Source organism: Salvia splendens, chromosome 13 (genome assembly GCF_004379255.2).
Source record: "Salvia splendens isolate huo1 chromosome 13, SspV2, whole genome shotgun sequence".
NCBI classification, from domain to species: domain Eukaryota; kingdom Viridiplantae; phylum Streptophyta; class Magnoliopsida; order Lamiales; family Lamiaceae; genus Salvia; species Salvia splendens.
Genome location: NC_056044.1, coordinates 31,820,351 through 31,839,328, shown reverse-complemented (window position 1 = coordinate 31,839,328; position 18,978 = coordinate 31,820,351). Strand labels below are relative to the sequence as shown.

Here is an 18,978-nt window from a genome sequence, read left to right as displayed (position 1 = left end):
CACTAACTTACTCTTTTAAAATTAAATTGAAATACAAGAGTTTGAAATTGAAGTAAAAAATTGATAGTGAGATATGGCGTACTACAAAATGGGATATTCGGAATTTCGAATGTACTATAATACAATCTTTAAACTTAATATTGCAATTACTCGGTAATGATAAAATACAAAAAGATGTGTTCTAAGTGCATCAAACCAAAAGGTAAACTCAAGTAAATGAATGAACATAAAATGATTATAACATAAAAAAATGAACATCTCCAATCATATAGATCATTTACACTTTCAAGAAGAGATTAACATGAATAAAAAACCAGAAAAACCATCCAAGTGTAATTGAAAACAAACAAAAACAAATTTTTAGAAACACAAATTTGTAGATGATGATACAATATCTGCAATGTTAGTTAAAGAGACATCTCTTCGTTGTTGAGTCTCTAATCAATGATGAAATCAAACATAGAGAAAACTGTGATCCTTCCAACTTTACTTCTTGATTAATCAAATATATAATGAATGATGAAATCATTTATAGAGAAATATGTGATCCTCCCAACTTTACTTCTTGATTAATCGCAACGCGTCGCCTACTAAATGTAGCGAGCCCGTCACCAGGACCTGGTGAAGCAAATACAGAGACAAAAACTTGTTAAACGCCAATAAGAATTATTACGTGAAGATGGATTTGTAAATATATCAAATGACTACCACACATACTTCAATGGTTTTTGTTAATAACTACTACTACTACTACTACTACTACTACTTTTGCAGCTCATTGATATATGTTATCATGCAAGCTAATGACTTGATGCTGGTCCTGTTTCTCGACCCGGTTGCTTTCCCATAAATACCAGAGCATCTCAGAAGTGACGGTAATGATCATAAATGTGATTCCTTTATGGCGTAGGAAGTAAGGAGCGTGGTAGGTTGCATGAATCGTGAAGGGTAACGTTCAAAGCAACAGTAACTGTGGATCCCTACTCTACGTGGTAAAACAGATGATTGTCCTAGATTAGTAAGGTAATAAAATTACCTGGAAGCGAACAGATTGATTTTTCCGGACGCTGTCCCTGAGCCAATTGATAGCTTGAGGAAGAGATGTAAAAACTGTGCTGTTCTCAGAGTTATGACAACCTTTATCAGCATCGTTATTGCCAGCTTCACACGTTAATTCTGTGTTTTTGGGATCTCTACCTGCAAGATTAGTGAGAGTTAAGGCCAGCTACAGAGACATCATCCTTTTAATGTGAAAATTTATTCATATTCCATACGAAATGCAGAAAATTCAAGTCAGAGATTCAGGTAAGCAACCACTATAAAATTGCAAATACACCCAAGGGGAAACTTTACCTTTTTCCCCAACAATGAGACTTTCCCATAATCTTTGAAGCGTTAGCTGCCATGATAAATCAACTTGAGCATCAGCAGCAGGTAAAGCAGTGCCCACCTTGTAATACACTGACGTGTTTGGAACAAATAAGGCCTTCTTGAAGTGGACTCCTGAAAGCATTGATGCAGAGAAATTGTTTAAAAAGTTTTGTTTTTTAAATTCTTTTACTATTCATCTTTCTTTGTTGAAGAGGGTTGAAGCCTACATAAATAATAACCTATGACTAGTACCAAAAAGCTTACCATTTCCTTGAAATTCAGAAAATAACAAAGGAATAAATATATTGGTATATATTTACTTCTACACCAAATATACTTGATGAACCTGGTATTTACCATGACTAGTGCAGGCATTTATCAAGCGTGGAAGAAGCAACTGAGGGTCTCTCACAGACATACAATTGAACAACAGAATCTGCACATTTGCCAACAAATTAAAAATCATCCCTTGTCAATAATTGATTAACCCATAAATATAGAAAGAAAGATAAGTATTACTCAGAAGGAAAGAAGAGAAATTTTAACCACAAACCAGTGTTTAAACTCCGGTTGATAAGCTATAAACTTAATGGCAGTCATGAAGTGCTCTAATTTTAAAGATTTACTAGATACAAACAATACCTCACCAGACAATATAATTTAACGATTAAAGTTGTTTTTCTCGGTGCACATTTTCCCCCATCAATCGTAACCATGAAACTCAAGAGCTTACTTATTAACAGTCATGCAACTTCTATCCTCTCTTAGATGAGCTGGTACTACAACAGAGATGGTTCTACCAACGCAAGAGGTTATAAAGATGCAATGAATTTTGTGCCAATGATGAGGTTATATGTCACGCACAACACAACTCTCGATAAATACCTGAGTAGGATACTTTCTGAGTGGTGCACTGTTCCCTGATTCATGTGATCCTTTAGCGATATTGTAAGACTGGTTATATGAAGGGTTATGATCTTCTTTGGTTGCAAGACAAAACCATTTTGCACATACTTCCATACTTTCGGGGCTGTGGGCACCATCCAAATAGAAGACAAGATCTCCTGGGCTCTCACTCTCAATAAGATGGTCAGGGACAATTTGAGCACGTCCTTGCAAAGAGGCAGTCGCAAGTCCTCTAATGAATTCCTCTGGGAGAGAGGTCTACATCCGCTCAGAAGTCAGAACAATGGATGAGCATATCGAGTGATGTAATAAATGTGAATTGCAGTTAAGTAGAGCTTACATTCTGGTTTAAATAATTGATTCCAACATGACCTTCCCTCTGAAGCCAAGTTGAGCATAATGCAACTGCAAGTCCTGCATTTAAGTATTGGTGCTCACCCTCAAGCCCAAGATGCTCATCACTCAGTAGGCTAGGATCTAAAGGATCAGCTACTTGAAGATTTACCTATATAAGCATTATACTGTAAGCTTTACTCATTGTAAATCTTTGTAATTAAAATAGTGTGGAAACATGAGCTGGCCATCAAGTCTAAATAGAATAAGCACTGCGAAATATCACCTTTAAAGGACAGCTTATCATTTATTACTAACATCCTCGGAATATATTTATCAGAGATTGCAAAGACTCATAATGTACAAGATGTATTCAGCAAATAACCCCATCAACTAAGTAAATCACAAGACATAGTTTCACCAGGCCAAATACTTACACCTCAAACACTCTGATTTGAGCAGGCTCAAATATAAAAGGAGGGTGGGGAAACATAATCTATTGTAATTCAGTAATCATATTACTAAGCAAGGTCTCCATTCTCATTCAATAAAATTCCACACCTTAAAAGTACCACTTTACGTCTCTACCCCAGTAAAAGCAGTACTCTACGGTTTACCTACCCTCACCAAAAAAGATCGCAAATAGTCCTCAAGCTGCTCAATGATATATCTTCACGATTATGATGTAAAACTATAATTTGAACAGAGCAGATAATCAATTTCTATAGAGATATTAACTCACACCGAGCTCTGCGGCCTTCTGCACAAGAACAGTCATTGCTTCTTCAGGTTGTGGTACGGTAAAGGCTGGAATACCACTCTAATTACAGAAAACAAAGATTAAGGTTTTACAGAGGGGAAGAGATTACTGGCATTCTCTATATCTCAAATAGCGAACATGGCATCAGAAATCAGTGCCCATCCAACCTTGAAGATTCCAGCCTTTTCCCCAGCAATTTGTCCTAGTGTATTTCCTGCTCAAGGAACCAATCAATATATAAAACATACAGAAATGCTTTTTTTTCACAAAGATTAACACATGTTTACTTTTCAAAAGACAACACCTTGAAGGAGTAACATTGGGATTTTAATAAACTAAGAAAGTTAGATTCCTTAACCATTGTCTGTATTGGAATCATTAAGTACATAATAAATTGAAGGGGGAGGAGGCTTCCTAAAACAGTCAAATTATCATGGAGAGAAGGCACTAACCAAGAATTTCCATGTGATCATACCCTAGGGAAGCTATGCCACAGACGACTGGATTTTCAACCTGAATGAATTACATCATCATAATGTTAGAGATCCATGAAACACTGATATTTCAGAAGATATTGCAATTCGGACAATCATATAGTTCAACTTAAACATAATGATATAGGTGAGTTCAGTGTGCAGATGAGTGTCTGATTCATACCACATTTGTAGCGTCAAATTTTCCACCTAAACCAACTTCCAAAATGACAACATCGACCTGGATCACATAACATCAAAATGAGATAAAATTTTCCCAAACAGTACAATCTATGACATAGTACAGTTAAAACTTACCTGCTCAGCTGCAAATATCTTAAAGGCGAGCAAGGCGAGGAAACGGAAATATGTTGGCATGGGTACCTCATTGGAGGTTCTTTCCTACATTAAATCAATAAAATCATTGAGCAGGCCCCAGAGAAAACTAAAACCAGCAGCCTCATTTCTGTACAGATAAAATGCCAAGATAATGTAGACCCATGATTTTAAAGGTATCTCAAGTATAAGAGTTTGGAAGACCAACAAAATATATATAATGAAAATGCTGGAACGGTATTGTATACTTGCCTTTAGTCGATCCCAACACCACCAAAAGTATTCCAGAAACTTCTCTTCACAAATATCTGAACTAAAATATCCGGGAGGGGTGGGGGATAAAAATAAGAAAGTCAATCTGATTTCATTTCCCCCTCAACATATGCACATCTGTATTTATGTCTTTCTGTGTGTGACTGTGTGCAAATACTATAAGCTTTGTAATAGTAGTAGACATTCTCCACACATGCTGTTTTTAAGATCATACCCATTAAGCCTAAATCTTTCTCGAACATCAATAAGGTGAGGAGATGTGAAAAGCCCAGTTTGGAAGCCACAATTACGCATAATAGATTCTGCGAAAGTGCAGGTTGACCCCTTCATGTTACAGAGCACCAAACAGAAGTTTTATCAGTGCTATACCATGACAAAACCAGCACTAAGAAGTGGACTCATATGAATTTGCTAAAAAGTTGATGAGGTATAGCCATTTGCAATCCATCAAAACACAAAATACTAATAAATCCATCCCCTCACCTTTCCTTTGGTGCCCGCCACATGAATAACCTTCATCTGTTTTATTGGCTCCTCTAGTTCAAGCATCTACATTTCGAAAACAAAGAAAATGAAAAACAGTTACAAGATTTGAATTAATAAAAAAGGGAGTCATATCCAACAGACATTTAAATGAACAGAGATACCTTAATGTAATCAAACAATATGTCAAACCGATCCCCATTGTTATTGTTATCTGCACGGCTGCGCTTCGTTATCAGTGAAGACAGAGCCTCCATCGCCTCGTCGTATGGAGACGGCATAGTGTCTACTGATCCATTTCCATCTTTATTTACAAGGATAAAATCACACAAAAAATCAACTAAATCAGCAGAAATGCCTAAGCACAGATATGTGACCAACTTCAAAAGAGCATTATACAGTATCGATTACACAACCACACAACAATACATCAAACACATATGTATATTAGTTCATTGTAAAGCTATTGAAAATTAAATAAACAGCAGCATTTGAAAGAATTTAGGCGTGCTCACTTTCGACATTTCTTCTATCCAAACGAGCATTATACAGTATCGATTACACAACCACACAGTTTACCAACAATAATTATCAGATGGAATAGTATATATTACTAGTTCATTCTAGTTTTATTGGAAAATTAAATCAAATGCAGTATTTGAAAAAATTTAGGCGTGCTCGCTCACCTTTCGACATCACTTCTATCCGACGGAATGCTTCCCTGCTTGAAAATCGGAAGATAGTACGATTCACCGAAGCAGAGATGTTTGATTGATATATGTATTTGTGTGTGTATATAGAGAGAGAGTGTTGGTGTGAAGCTGACGAGCTAAAAGGTGAAGAGATGCAGAGTGGCGGTTGGTGAATGGGAGGAGGATGAGGAAAGATTGGGTTGTCTGTTATACAATTGGACCCACGGAAAGCGCTATTTATTATTTCAACGCTTTTAACCATACCGTTTTTTCCCTCTCTTCGTTAACAAGCTATCCCACCGCTCTCTTCCACGCCGTCGCTCACGGTTTGAGTTGAGCTGTCGTCGAGCTTAGGGTTGGGTCTCGTCGTTGTTGAATGGCGGCGGTGGTGTACGGACGGCGAGCTGTCGCCGGAATTTGTGAGGAATGGTGAAGAAATAGGAGAGAGAATTGCAGATTTGGCATTTTTGCTGGGATGGGCTAGCTAATTCATGTGGGCCTCAATGGGCTGGCTATCTCAACTGGGCTCCAATTTTCTGGACTTAATATTTTAGAAAATAATGGAAAGCGTCCATTATTTTTCTCCACAAACTACTAAGTATAGTGAATTGATTTGTCGATCTAATTTGTTAATTAGGCTTGAGTTTTTTTAGGGCATGTTAATTTCATAGATGCATATATAGAACCGAGTTGATCACGCTCGAGTCGGTGGTGTTTTTTTCTCATGGTGGATCAGCCGGTTCAGAATGCATCGAGCTAGGAAATTATAACCCAATGAGGCTCGAATTGTTGTTTATTGTGCAATTTTTCAGGTTGGGCTGGCCCTAGCCCACTAACATTTTGAATTTTTCGGCTTAAAATTTGGTTGAATTTAAGCCCATTGAGGCATACTTGTTTAATGGGAGTGGCCTAAACTAACGGAGGTAAAAGTATTGAGTGATCGTCGCTGTATATACACAGAGTCTCATTATTCACAAATCTACTCTTAAAGACCGAACCACCGAACCATACCAAATTAGGGTTTTTAGATCTAGTTTTTTTATGGATGAGAGACACAAATTTATCAATTATTTTCGCCTTCATCACGAGCCTATTTTAATTCATCCGGAGGTAAATAAGTCATACTAACATGTTACGAAGATTTAACTTCATTCCAGTAAGTTTTTACTTCATTCCAGTAGGTTTTTACTTCATCCAGTAGGATTATTACTTCATTCCAGTACGTAAATGCGGTTTCGCCGTCGCGTGCCGTTCTTTCTCTCTACAATATTATCTATCACCACCGCCACAACGTTGATATGGTGTAATAAACATATGGAATGATGTAATAAATTATTATAATGAAGTATGTGTAGAAGCATTTGAAGTCCTACTGGAATGAAGTAAAAACCTTATCCAATGAAGTAATAACGTTTCTGAATGAAATAATAAACGCACTTGAATAAATTGCATTTTTTAATGTAAATAGTAAAAACTCATTTTAATGAATTCAAATGAAACATATGTTGAATCATTTCAAAATCTACTGGAAGAAAGTAAAAACATGTTGTAGTTTCAAGGTATTACGTACGGAATGAAGTAATAAACCTATACAATGAAGTAAAATGGGCTTGTAATGAAGACCGAAAAATTTACACAGCAGCACATCTCATCAAAAAAACTAGATCTAATGGCCCAGATTTGGTCTCTAGTTCGGTCTTTAAAATTGGTTCGACATTGATCACAGCTCTACACATGAATATGCAATAGCCCGCAAGGGCGTAGCGCAGTTGGCAACGGAGGGGTAGATCTTGCTGCAATGAACCTGGGTTCTAATCCCACTGCTGTCGTGTAGTTGTTGGGCTTCTAGCAGCCAGTGGGTTAAGGTCTCTCCCTTAACGGGCTACTGCGTATCCTGATTGAACCCCCTCACATGATGTCGGGTCGGAGTGTGAGGGCCGCCAAGGCAACGGAATCGCCTTTTGCTGCTATGAATATGCAATATGAATATACGAATACAAGATTAATTTTATCTTCGTCCAATTTGATTAGTGTGGTTGATTTTGTTTAAACCATAACCCAATTCCGTGTGTGATTAAAGTGAATAGTAATGCAATATATCAAAATTCGACTAAACCTTAAATGGGAAAGAATGTGACAATTCTCAAAGACAAATTTATGAGGAATGTTATACCAATCATGATAATGGGAAAATGGAATCATTCCCGAAGATAAAGTATAAAATGAATAGACTAACTAAGAATGAAGCTAGCTGGAAAATAAATTATTAAATGGAGTAATCTAAGAATGATACTTATCTAGTAGCTATCCATCATTAGTATAATTCTTAACCAGAATTAGGGTATAGACGACGAAGTCTGGCTTTGAAATTGTTTGTAAGAGCTTTGTAAGCAGCTTCTGATGGATTGATTGAATCCCAAAATACATACTCCGAATGAACATTACATGCAATGGATGCTACATTGCAAAGTGGCCCCAACTCCTTCGTACCACTTCCACAACATCCCTTTAGTGTAGTCTTGAACCCTAAATCACAAAATTAATTATAAACACATTATACATATATCATTACATGAAACATTTATACTATGAAAAGTGGTAGTAGCTCACCATATTTACTAGGCGTGTCAATCATATCCATCATTGGAGTGAAGAGATCCATATAAATAACCTTGAGTGTAGGCATTGCCACCATCATCCTCTTCACTCGAACCTCGAGCTTCGCGTTGTTTAGGACACACCACAGTTAATTAGGATTACTAAGTAAATAGTACTACTCCTACATACTACTTGTCGCTATTTTTATATGTCTCAATGTTTAATTTTGTTTCATACCATGAAGTTAAGAAATAAATTAAATACCTCCTAAGATATAGGATTCAAACACTAAAATTCTCTACTTATGATTAGCTCTCCCATTTTACTACTAACCTTGAATCGGCATTCTTCTTTGAAAATTTCAAATTGCAACAAATTCTGCCTCTTAAGTTTGTGTACAAGCATATTTCATCGGAGCTAATCGAGTTAATCCATTCCTATCAAAACAAAGCAGTTCCAATTCAATCAAAAATGAAGGGCAATAGCCCTCTCGTCTCTCTACCCTTCCTCCTCTTCCTCTCCATCACCACCACTCCCTCCGCCGCCACACACGGGCCAAGCGCCATCTACGACTCCATCCTCGACGCCGGCAACAACAACCACATCCTCACCCTCTGCCGCGCCGATCACGACCCCTACGGGTCCGACTTCCCTGGCCGAAGCCACACCGGAAGGTTCAGCAAAGGCAAGATTCCCGGAGACTTCCTCGTCGCCGCTTACGGCCTCAAGGACCAACTGCCCGCCTACTCGGACTTCGCGGTCACCGACAAGGACCTGATCACCGGCGTCAGCTTCGCATCGTCGTGCTCGACAAAATGAAAAAGGCATACGGCCTTCAAAAGGCAGCACAAACAGTGGAGAAAGCACTCTTCTTGGTTGCAGCAGGCTCAACTGATATTGTCAATGATTTCTATATGCAGCCACTCACTAGGGCTAAGTACTCTTACTCTGCCTACATTCAAATGTTGCTCCAAAATATGGAGCATTTCATTAAAGTACGTGTCATATTCTTCCTCTGTCCTCCATTCCCTTTTTAATAGTATATTAATTATATTAATGGAGTATATAACTCTACTTTAAATCTTCTGTCAGTCATCTTGAATGAGACAGATGGAGTATTACTTATTAGCGACACTAATGACTAATTTGATTTTGATGTGACGGTGCAGAAATTGAGAAAAGCCAGTGCTAGGAAGATAGCACTGGTTGGCGTTCCACCGATTGGGTGTATGCCGATAGATGCCTTCACCAACATCCCGCTGATCAAGAACGAGAGTGGCGACCCTCTAAGGCCCGAGTGCAGAGATGACCACAACTCTGACGCCCAACAATACAACACTAATCTCGCAACCCGGGTGAAGAAGATGATGGAGGCAATGCCTGATCTTAAGATTGTCTATGTGGACTACTACAACCCTATGATGAACATGATCAACAAGCCATACCAATATGGTGAGCTACCTATTTAACTAACTAATTACTAATTTCAGTAACATATTTCCTAATCATCTTGTATATGTTTATAATTTTGTGATTTAGGGTTCAAGACTACACTAACCTCATGTTGTGGAACTGGTGCAATCGAGTTGGTGCCTCTTTGCAATATGGTCTCCCTCATGTGTCATGATCATTCAGAGTATGTATTTTGGGATTCAGTTAATCCCACAGAAGCTGCTTACAAAGTTGTTGCAAAGAGTTTCAAAGACAGAGCGCTTAGTCAACTTTTTCCTGGAGTTAAGAATTAATTCAGGCTAGTTAGCTTGATTCTAGTTTTAGTTAGTCTACTCCATGCATTGCAAGAATTTCATTTTTTGTCAGTTTTTGGATCATTGTACTCAACCTTAGGTTGAATTTCTATTTATTTATCAATTATAAAGAGTTTTAATAATAATTCAATCTTTTGTTTCACTTATTTAGGTACGATGATGAAATTAACATCAAAGTAGTGGTAATTTCTATAACAATTCATTAATACTCCATAATTATGTCCGAGTTTCGATTTTATTGTAATGTTTCTTAAAAGACTACTCCATCTGTGCTATTTTTCTTTGTATGAAATATGAGATCATAATAGTGGATGAATTATTATAAAAAAATGCTTATAATTTGTACATTAAAGATGTACTACTTTATTATTGTGTTGATATTTTGTAATTCAAGTTTATTGTTCTTTACATTAATTATTACTGTGCATGTCTATCGATCAATTATCTAAATTGCCAACCCTTTCATATGCTATCCAGACGATCAATTAAAAGAAAACTTTGTTTTACTAATATCTTTTGAATCTCACATAAATCAACCAATATAAAGTTTTGGCCTACAAAAAGCAATGGATCCACTTTTATTGCAATATTACTAATCGTGTGTAATGTAATAACTCTCCCCATTTTTGGATCTGATTTAGGTTATACTCGAACATTGAATTGGTCATCCTCCTTTGACACTTTCAAATAGCATCCAAAATCTCCCTCCTTCCTTCTTGTTTGTTGTGTATAAATTTGTGGCATTTCATAGTTTGTTTATGTTTAACATTAGTGAGAGTTAATCAGTTAATCAGTTAATTAATACAACCAGCCAAAACAAAATGGAGAAAAATAGCCATCTCCCTATACTCTTCCTCCTCCTCTCCATCTCCATCAAAGTCATTCCGGCCGCCGCCGCCACGGCCCGGCCAAGCGCCATATACGCATTCGGAGACGCCCTTCTCGACCCCGGCAACAACAACAACCTCCCCACCGTCTGCCGCGCCAATCACAAACCCTACGGACTCGACTTCCCGGGCCGAAGCCCCACGGGGAGGTTCACCAACGGGAAGCTCCCCGGGGACATGCTCGTCTCCGCTTTCCGCATCAAGGACTTATTGCCGGCCTACGCCGACTCAACCGTCGACGTCTACCGCCTCCTCACCGGCGTCAGCTTCGCGTCCGCGTGCTCGGGCTACCACGACGTGACCGCGGCGTCGGTCGGCGTCGTCAACTTGGACAAACAGTTCAAAAATTTCGAAAAGGCGTTTGTGAAAATGGAAGAGAGATTTGGGATTCAACTGTTGGGAATGCGTTGTTTATAATATCAGCAGCGTCAAGTGACATGATTGATAATTACTACTATTGTTGCCAAATGCCAACCACTAGGGCTAAGTACTCCCTACCTGCCTACCATGACCTGCTTGCTTCTCAAAATCTAGACACTTTAGTAAAAGTACGACGTCATATTCTTCGTCTGTCATCCATTCCCTTTTCGTAAATTAAAAATTAATTAGGGTTTATGCAGAAATTGTACAAGGCCGGTGCCAAATATTTAGCTATCATTGGACTTCCGCCGAGGGTGTCTACCGGTGGACACCACCATCTTTAAGAATAATGCAAATTTGACCCGTGACTTTTTAAGGCGGGAGTGCAAAGCGAAGCACAACAAGGACGCAAAGGAATACAACGTGAAGCTCCAAGTTCGCGTGAGGAGGATGATGGTAGCAATGCCGACGCTCAAGGTTGTTTATATGGATATCTTCAACCCTATGATGGAGATGATTGACAAGCCTAATCAATTTGGTGAGCTATATATAATTACCAACTACTACTTAGCATAACATAATATCATCTAATTAATATTATGTATGTGTTTATAATTTTGTGATTTAGGGTTCAAGTCTACAGTAGAGGGATGTTGTGGAAGTGGTTGGGTGGAGTTGGGGCCACTTTGCAATGTAGCCTCAGTCGCATGTAATGTTCATTCGGAGTATGTGTTTTGGGATTCAATTAATCCATCAGAAGCTGCTTACAAAGCTCTTACAAATAAATAATTTCAAAGCCAGACCACTTCGTCGTCTATTCCCTAGTTCTGTTTGAGGATTAACTAATGATGGCTAGCTACTAAATACTAATAATCATTCTTAGTCACGTTCTATTTGATTAATTTGTTCCGGTTAGCTTTAATTCTTAGATTGTCTATTTATTTTGTACTGTTTATCTTCGGGAATGATTCCATTTTCCCATTGTCATAATTTGTATAACAGTACTTATAAACTTGTCTGAATTTGTCACCTTTTTTCCAATTTTTAAGGTATGGTCGAACTTTCATACCAATTTCCAATTTCCCCACCCCCAAAGTCCAAACAAGGAAAAGAAGCAACTAACATCAATCAAATTTATCAACAAACAAGGGGGGCTAGTACACATAATCATCTCTACTTAAACTAGTAAAGACATAGTAATTCAATTCATGGAGGCACTGCAAGTAAAGCACAAATCTAGACAAATATGCCAACCTTTTCCAAATAAATTGGCCCATTATGGTGCCCGTGGTTTGCTAACATGAGTTTGAAACAATCTTTATCTACCGCTAATCCACCCCTGAAGACGCGCTAATAAAAACTCCTTCTCAAGTGTACTATAGTTTGAGATAGGAAATAAAAAAAACGAAAAAGCTTAAGCCCGGTTCTTATTCAACGCTCTTGGGGGAGATCGAGCCAGGTGCAGCTGCGACTTCTACTAACTGAAGACTAGTACCTGCAGCAATAAGATATGGAATGCAGTGCATAGTTAGTAGATCGTGGGATTAGGAATCAATCATTTATTTTTACATTTGAAGTGATGACAAGCCTAAATGAACTCCAATTAAAATATTCTACAGTCAGTGGCAGTGTACAAAACTTAGCTAGCTGCTTGAATTACCGAAATAGGATGCAAAGGGACTTTATTGATATGTTTAGTGGCCTCAACAGTGCAGCATAGTCTCATACATTAGAGATTTAACAAGTACTAGGAACCAAATAAATTACTCAAAAGGTTTGAAGTTTATATAGGAATTAGGAACCTCTCTCAAAATGGGCATCCATACAGATAAAAGTATCAAACAGTTAGCTTGAGGGTGCATTCTCTTTTGTTGCAAATTTACCATAATAAAGTGAGGGATACAAAAAAATGGGTAAATTTTCCCACATTTTAGTGGTCTCTGATTTTTTATCAAGTTTTCTCTAGGGTGGAAAAAAAATTTAGTCCTATACCAATGATAGAATCAAGCAAAATTAGCTCAACGACAGAGATTATTAAGGGCCTTGGGATTTTCCGAAATTCCAATACATCTAAGTTCACAGTGATAGTCTATAACATTTTAACCATCTAGTATCTAGGGAGTGTTTACCTTCAGTGAGAGGATTACTTTGATAAATGATAGGACTGGGATTCCAATAATAAGATGGTCAAACAAGTTCAAAATCAATCAATCCACCAAAGCAAATGGTAGGTTAGCTGTGAGCCTATACATTCATTCTTTTAAGTTTTAACTAGAGCATCGACACATTGAGCACCACAGCAAAAAAGTTATGCACTTATATAAAACCATAATATGAAATTACATATCTATCAGGATATTGCCATAGGCTGATGCCGCAAGCCATAGCTCATGCCTGTTTAGATGTTTTGAGATCTGATTCCAAATCAAGCACTGATTTTGGGTTTTCTCATCTGTGCAAGCATTCTAATGATATGTATGATAGCATTTCTTAGCTATGACAAATGACATGGGCAGTAAGCACTAAGCACTGATATTAAACAGCAGGATATCTTGTCTGAGATGATAGGTGTTTCATGCCGAGGATGAATGGCACATGCACTGATGTCAGACCACAGATATCTTGTTATGTTAGGAGAGAAGTTCACCACACAGTAATTAAAAGTAGACAAATGAGGGGATAAAATGTAATGTCTTGTTCTGGAAAGCTACTGCTAAGCAAGAACACAGGAGAACGTTGATTACTTTACTTATCAGAACTGACTTCATTGCTTTAGGCTTTTGCCTTTTTCTTTTAACGTGGTTTTTATATATCTAGTAGTATTGCTTATGAAATAGCTTTAAGGATCTCCAATAAACTGCATGCAAGCAGTCCCAATTCAAGAAAATTGACTGAAAGACATAAGCAATAATTTGAGCTGACCTTGAAAATTAGGATGTGGTGAAGCATCACATTTTAGTAGACATCATGAACTTGTTTTTCCTCTCGGCTGGCTTCAGAATTTGAAAAGAGCACATTAAGTTTTCATCAACGCTCATCATTGCACCAGCATTATCAAATTCACCGCAGTAGTTTGGAGCTGAGAAAACTGTTACAAGTTGCCTATCTGCAAAAAACTCATAACCATCCTCCACAACCTGAAATGAGACAGAGGTTAGGAAAACAGTCTTAACCCAGGAACAGAGCAAAGGTCGATTTACCTGATGAGCACGACAGACAAGGTCCAAATCATGTTTTGCCAGGAACTCTGAGACTGTATCAGCGCCAAATGTAAATGAAACTCCCCTATCATTCATTCCCCATCCTTTAACATCTTTACCAGGGTCTGACCATAACAAATCACAGAGCAAACCAGTGTCCGGTATAGCAGTCGGGCGGGGCAAACTCCTAATCTGACCCAGGTTATTCAGTTCTGGAGAAAGGCCCCCATGCATGCATAGTATCTTGTTATCGACTAGTGCAGCAACAGGAAGCCAATTAAAGCAGTCAGTGAAGGCTTTCCACAATTTCACATTGAAACGGCGCTTGCATTCATCGTAAAATCCATATATCCTATTTATAGAAGCACATTCATGGTTTCCTCTAAGAAGGAAAAAATTCTCGGGGTACTTGATTTTGTATGCAAGCAATAAGCATATCGTCTCTAAACTCTGTTTCCCACGATCTACATAGTCACCCAAAAATAGGTAATTGGATTTTGGAGGGAAACCCCCATACTCGAAAAGCCTTAAAAGATCGCTATATTGCCCATGGATGTCACCTGAAATAAGAACAGAATTACTACTGGTTAGTTTAACAAAATTCATCACACAGCACTGCTAGAGACATGATTGATTGTTTTCAATGATTAAATAAAATGATCGTTCATCATGATGTTCATGCTACTAAGAGAAATTGATTAACTAATCACTTATAATTGAGTAAAACGTTATTAAACAAAAATCTAGTGAAACAAAAATATTTGGTAGATGTATTAAGTTTATGAATGGACAACTTTAGCAGTACGAAACTGGAAAATTAAGCTAACTACAAAGACATAAACTTCACATACAACCAAACCACCGGCCTCTCTTCTTTGTTTCCAAATGAGACACTGTTTTGGGTCATCAAGCCCTTCCCTTTCCCTCGTCAAGACAACCAACAGAAACCAGGGTGAAAAGTCATATAACCATTCAATATGGGAATGTGGGTTCTCAAAAGCTGCCTCCTGTTCCATTTACAGCACACGGCCTCAGTATCTTAGATGTTCTTTATTTATTTTTATTAAGTTTGATAATCTATGACAAGTATGATTGCAAATTTCCTTCACTAATCACTGTTCAACTCTAAAGCATGATAGAACTAATTTTGTGCTCACGATAACTTTTCTCAGTGTCACTTATATTTTGCTATCAAGAGATGCAGGTATCTTGGTTAGTGACTACAGGCAGGATATTACTAAAGCTTCCTTGTTCACTTTGTGGAGCAGTTTGTCATCATTTAACAAGACCTTGTTGATATTTAGTTTCCTCCTTGTTCCAACATGACACTCAAAAGCATTTTATTGAAGACTGCAAACTTGATCCAGATCCCTGCTTAAAGCACTTCATTGAAGACTACAAACATGACACTCAAAAGCATTTCATTTCTATGACAACTGGACAATACCAATTGTCTTAATATTAGAAAAAAATTTATAACCCATATTTTACTTCATCTGAAACGTTGTGTCACTTTTCTAAAGCTCTGGGCCATGAAGTTGCAGCATAAATTAATCGAGGAAGTAGGAAACATTACAATCTTAGCTCTAGCTGTATAAAAAACAACGACAACGAACCTAAAACAACCACACAACATGTAGAATCAATGTAAGTTTTACATTAGGTACAAAAGAATACAAGCAAAAGATTCCAAACAGGAGTACATGCATGTTATGATGACTTACCAGTGAAACACAATTAACAGAAAAGGAAACTATCATCGTCACTACACTAGGTATGATAAAGTCCCAATTAGACTAGATCTAAGCTAAATATTGCACGGTGCCATTGCTTAGCCTTTCATTCACCAAAATGATAGACAAAGGCCAAACATCACCAACCGATCCAACTAAACTAAAACAAGGAACTTCAACTACATACAGCTACAGAAAATACAACCTCCCTGTAGAATTTCCAGTCTGGTCAACAATATTATGTGAATAATAGGGATAATCTTAACAGTATTATGCTAAATTAAGCTTTGAATTAAAATTGCATAATATTTGAGAAACTTAACAGCAATCATAGACTTGAATATCCAGGAAAAGAACAATAAAAACAATTTAGGTTTTTCTAAAGATTTTAGAACAAAAGCGGAAAACTTCACACACAAAAACAAGCAAAATCCCCAAAAATCATCAAATCAAAACCTTAATCCTAAAAAAGCAAAAAAAATTACCACAAATCTTGATAGGTGCTTCGAGTTCGAGAAGATTGGGCTGATTAATGAAGATTTCACGAGACGCAGCACAAAGCTGCTTAATCTCAGACTCCGAGAGCTGCACTAATTTGCCCGGCTTCGAGGATCGGACTTCAATTAGTTTGTCAATTATCCTGTCCAAAACCACAGGGTCCATTAGCTCACCCTGCCGCCCTCTTTCCCTTCCGCTCGAGTGCGTTTTCTTCACACACACATACGCATGGGTGTGTGCGATTTTTGGGATTTTGAGCGAGAAGAGTCGTTTGCCCTGTTGCTTTGTGGGTCTCTGCAACAGATATTTTGGGGGTTTGAGAGAAAAGTAATTACTTTTAATGTTTTTGAATTGATTGGTGCATTGACTTCAAAATTTATTCATTTTAAAAATAATATTCACATATTTAAAGCATTAATCTCATCAATGAAAAATATGATGTTAAATTACATTATCAAAATTAGCGGATTGTTAAATCAAGAATACCTTTCAAATATTCTTTTAACTTGAATTCATGTGTTTTAGTGAGAGATTGTGAGATTTTTCAACATAAGTGAGGAAGGAACAAAACAGAAGTTCTCGTTAATTAAGAGGCACACGCACATTTAATTAGAAAATTACTAATTCAGTTTGTCATGAAAATTATTTGGATTATATGGACCAATTATATAGTATAGTCGCATTCATTTATTTTAGCTAAGGATTCGTTTAGTCAAGGGTCATTTTCAAGTTATATGCCAACAATATAATTGTCTGAAAATTGTGAGGTTTTGATCAAAATTGCCTCACTTGTTAATATCTCTTTTTTGATTGAAATTGAAATTATGTAACGGATAAGATGCAAAAAGACACTTAATATTCTTATAAATGACAGTTGTGGTGAGACACTAAAAGAGGTTATGGTGTTTGAGAGATAAAAACAGAATTAGTGATATAGGAGAAACTTGAATATATAAACAATCAAAATTGAGATTTAATTATTTTTGGGCTCGGTGAAATTAACAAAAAAGTTGAGCTTTTAAGCTTGTTTTGTTTATATTTACTTCAACTTGTTTATTTCCCGATCTAGACATTATCTACAAAAGATGATAGACAATGTCATCAAACAACGGTGAGTCATCGATAACTTTCACTGTGTTCGATTCTACGAGTCTCGTATTCGAGATATGTTACTTTCGATCATACAACGACAAATAGTGCACCCGATTTCTATTTCCACACTAAGTGTCACAAGTTAAAGGAAAAAGGTTGTTTTGTCATGTCTATTTTAGAACCACTTTGAAATACAATCAAGATGAGATCATGTTCTCGAGCCTAATTTTTGAAACTCAATTATTGGACATAGAAGTTCATATAATCGTCACGTTTTTTTTGTCAAAAATAAATCTTAATAAATTTATTTCTATAAATTGAATGGAATAATATTGTGCTGACAACTATAAAAGTAAAAAAGTAGTAATACTATTGCATGTGGCTAAATCAAAATCTAAATCTAAATCTAAATCAAACCTTTTCAAGCACATCTTGGCTGGAGATACGTCAGAAATTGTAAAAGAAGTCACAAAAGGAATAACACTTAATCCAAGTCTACATCTTTACCTCCCATAAAAATATTAGGTGATTTATTCTCGATTTTTATACTGACAAAATATAACTTTATGAAATCTTAAACGGAGTAGTAGTCCAATTATTCGATCAATTTCCTTTAGGAGTATCTAAGAGCATTAGCAATGGGGCGCCCTAAGGCGCGCCACGTCAGCAGTTTTATCCTCCTACCTCCCCACCTGCAGTGGGGCGCCCTAAGGTGCGCCCTATGGCGCGCCACATCATCATTTTATTGTTTTGTTTAATTAATTTAACTGTATTCAAATAACAAGTAACGAGTAAATAAAAAACGGTCTAAATAACAAACGGCGAAATTTTAATAAAAAAAAGTTACATAATTGAACTAATAAAAAAAAACTAAGTAGGACAAATTCCCAACTTCCGACGCAGCTCATCGAGTAACGTAGGACTATTGGGGTTTGAATCCATTTCGTAGTAATTATGTAATTGTAAGTTTCGAAAATGAAATCGAGTGAAATGAAATGTTACAAATGAACGGTATTTATAAAAAAACGAAACCGCGTGCCATCGTTCGCGGTTGATCGTCCGCGACCTCCACAATGGGGCGGACGATGGCGCGGACGATGGCCATCGTCCGCGCTATCCTCCGCGACCGAAGTATAGGGCGCGACTATCGTCCGCGCCCTATGGCGCGCACCCGCAATGGGTGCGGACGATGGATGGCGCGGACGATGCGCGCCATC

General features: G+C 37.3%; 4 protein-coding genes across 5 annotated transcripts; 2 read left to right on the top strand and 2 right to left on the bottom strand.

Annotated features, from left to right (window-relative positions):
• Positions 1 to 217: 217 nt before the first annotated feature.
• LOC121761126 (folylpolyglutamate synthase-like) lies at positions 218 to 6,035 on the bottom strand. 2 transcript variants are annotated; one of them, XM_042156721.1, is made up of 16 exons: positions 5,622 to 6,035; positions 5,100 to 5,239; positions 4,936 to 5,001; positions 4,667 to 4,776; positions 4,432 to 4,492; positions 4,162 to 4,245; positions 4,028 to 4,084; positions 3,823 to 3,883; positions 3,538 to 3,584; positions 3,353 to 3,430; positions 2,618 to 2,782; positions 2,257 to 2,535; positions 1,729 to 1,807; positions 1,354 to 1,503; positions 1,037 to 1,197; positions 218 to 618 (listed from the first exon to the last, which is right to left on the bottom strand). In XM_042156721.1, the coding sequence occupies exons 1-16, from the start codon at positions 5,887 to 5,889 to the stop codon at positions 559 to 561; spliced, it is 1,866 nt and encodes a 621-aa protein (XP_042012655.1). In that variant the 5' UTR covers positions 5,890 to 6,035; the 3' UTR covers positions 218 to 558. The 2 variants fall into 2 exon arrangements, with proteins under 2 accessions (XP_042012655.1, XP_042012656.1); XM_042156722.1 differs by having other exon boundaries at positions 4,432 to 4,487.
• A 3,005-nt stretch (positions 6,036 to 9,040) lies between these two features.
• On the top strand, positions 9,041 to 9,970 carry LOC121760904 (GDSL esterase/lipase EXL1-like). Its single transcript, XM_042156496.1, has 3 exons — positions 9,041 to 9,220; positions 9,395 to 9,677; positions 9,765 to 9,970. Exons 1-3 carry the CDS (start codon positions 9,041 to 9,043, stop codon positions 9,968 to 9,970), a joined length of 669 nt encoding a protein of 222 aa, XP_042012430.1.
• Positions 9,971 to 10,812: 842 nt separating this feature from the next.
• Positions 10,813 to 12,027, top strand: LOC121760903 (GDSL esterase/lipase At1g20120-like). Its single transcript, XM_042156495.1, has 3 exons — positions 10,813 to 11,273; positions 11,616 to 11,776; positions 11,867 to 12,027. The coding sequence occupies exons 1-3, from the start codon at positions 10,813 to 10,815 to the stop codon at positions 12,025 to 12,027; spliced, it is 783 nt and encodes a 260-aa protein (XP_042012429.1).
• A 324-nt stretch (positions 12,028 to 12,351) lies between these two features.
• Positions 12,352 to 16,987, bottom strand: LOC121762115 (serine/threonine-protein phosphatase PP1 isozyme 3-like). Its single transcript, XM_042157890.1, has 4 exons — positions 16,657 to 16,987; positions 14,439 to 14,998; positions 14,161 to 14,375; positions 12,352 to 12,733 (listed from the first exon to the last, which is right to left on the bottom strand). Exons 1-3 carry the CDS (start codon positions 16,832 to 16,834, stop codon positions 14,187 to 14,189), a joined length of 927 nt encoding a protein of 308 aa, XP_042013824.1. The 5' UTR covers positions 16,835 to 16,987; the 3' UTR covers positions 12,352 to 12,733; positions 14,161 to 14,186.
• Between the last annotated feature and the right edge of the window lie 1,991 nt (positions 16,988 to 18,978).

Excerpts from the sequence above, each read along its gene's own strand:
- LOC121760904 (XM_042156496.1), top strand. The coding sequence starts at position 9,041 with ATGAAAAAGGCATACGGCCTTCAAAAGGCAGCACAAACAGTGGAGAAA. Across the intron at positions 9,221-9,394 it reads ATATGGAGCATTTCATTAAA|AAATTGAGAAAAGCCAGTGC; the intron begins GTACGTGTCATA and ends GTGACGGTGCAG. Across the intron at positions 9,678-9,764 it reads CAACAAGCCATACCAATATG|GGTTCAAGACTACACTAACC; the intron begins GTGAGCTACCTA and ends TTTGTGATTTAG.
- LOC121760903 (XM_042156495.1), top strand. The coding sequence starts at position 10,813 with ATGGAGAAAAATAGCCATCTCCCTATACTCTTCCTCCTCCTCTCCATC. Across the intron at positions 11,274-11,615 it reads GAGAGATTTGGGATTCAACT|GCGGGAGTGCAAAGCGAAGC; the intron begins GTTGGGAATGCG and ends TGACTTTTTAAG. Across the intron at positions 11,777-11,866 it reads TGACAAGCCTAATCAATTTG|GGTTCAAGTCTACAGTAGAG; the intron begins GTGAGCTATATA and ends TTTGTGATTTAG.
- LOC121762115 (XM_042157890.1), bottom strand. The coding sequence starts at position 16,834 with ATGGACCCTGTGGTTTTGGACAGGATAATTGACAAACTAATTGAAGTC. Across the intron at positions 14,999-16,656 it reads AGCACCTATCAAGATTTGTG|GTGACATCCATGGGCAATAT; the intron begins GTAATTTTTTTT and ends TTCTTATTTCAG. Across the intron at positions 14,376-14,438 it reads TTGTCTGTCGTGCTCATCAG|GTTGTGGAGGATGGTTATGA; the intron begins GTAAATCGACCT and ends GTCTCATTTCAG.
- LOC121761126 (XM_042156721.1), bottom strand. The coding sequence starts at position 5,889 with ATGGTTAAAAGCGTTGAAATAATAAATAGCGCTTTCCGTGGGTCCAAT. Across the intron at positions 5,240-5,621 it reads GATAGAAGTGATGTCGAAAG|ATGGAAATGGATCAGTAGAC; the intron begins GTGAGCGAGCAC and ends TTGTAAATAAAG. Across the intron at positions 2,783-3,352 it reads AGAAGGCCGCAGAGCTCGGT|GTAAATCTTCAAGTAGCTGA; the intron begins GTGAGTTAATAT and ends ATGCTTATATAG.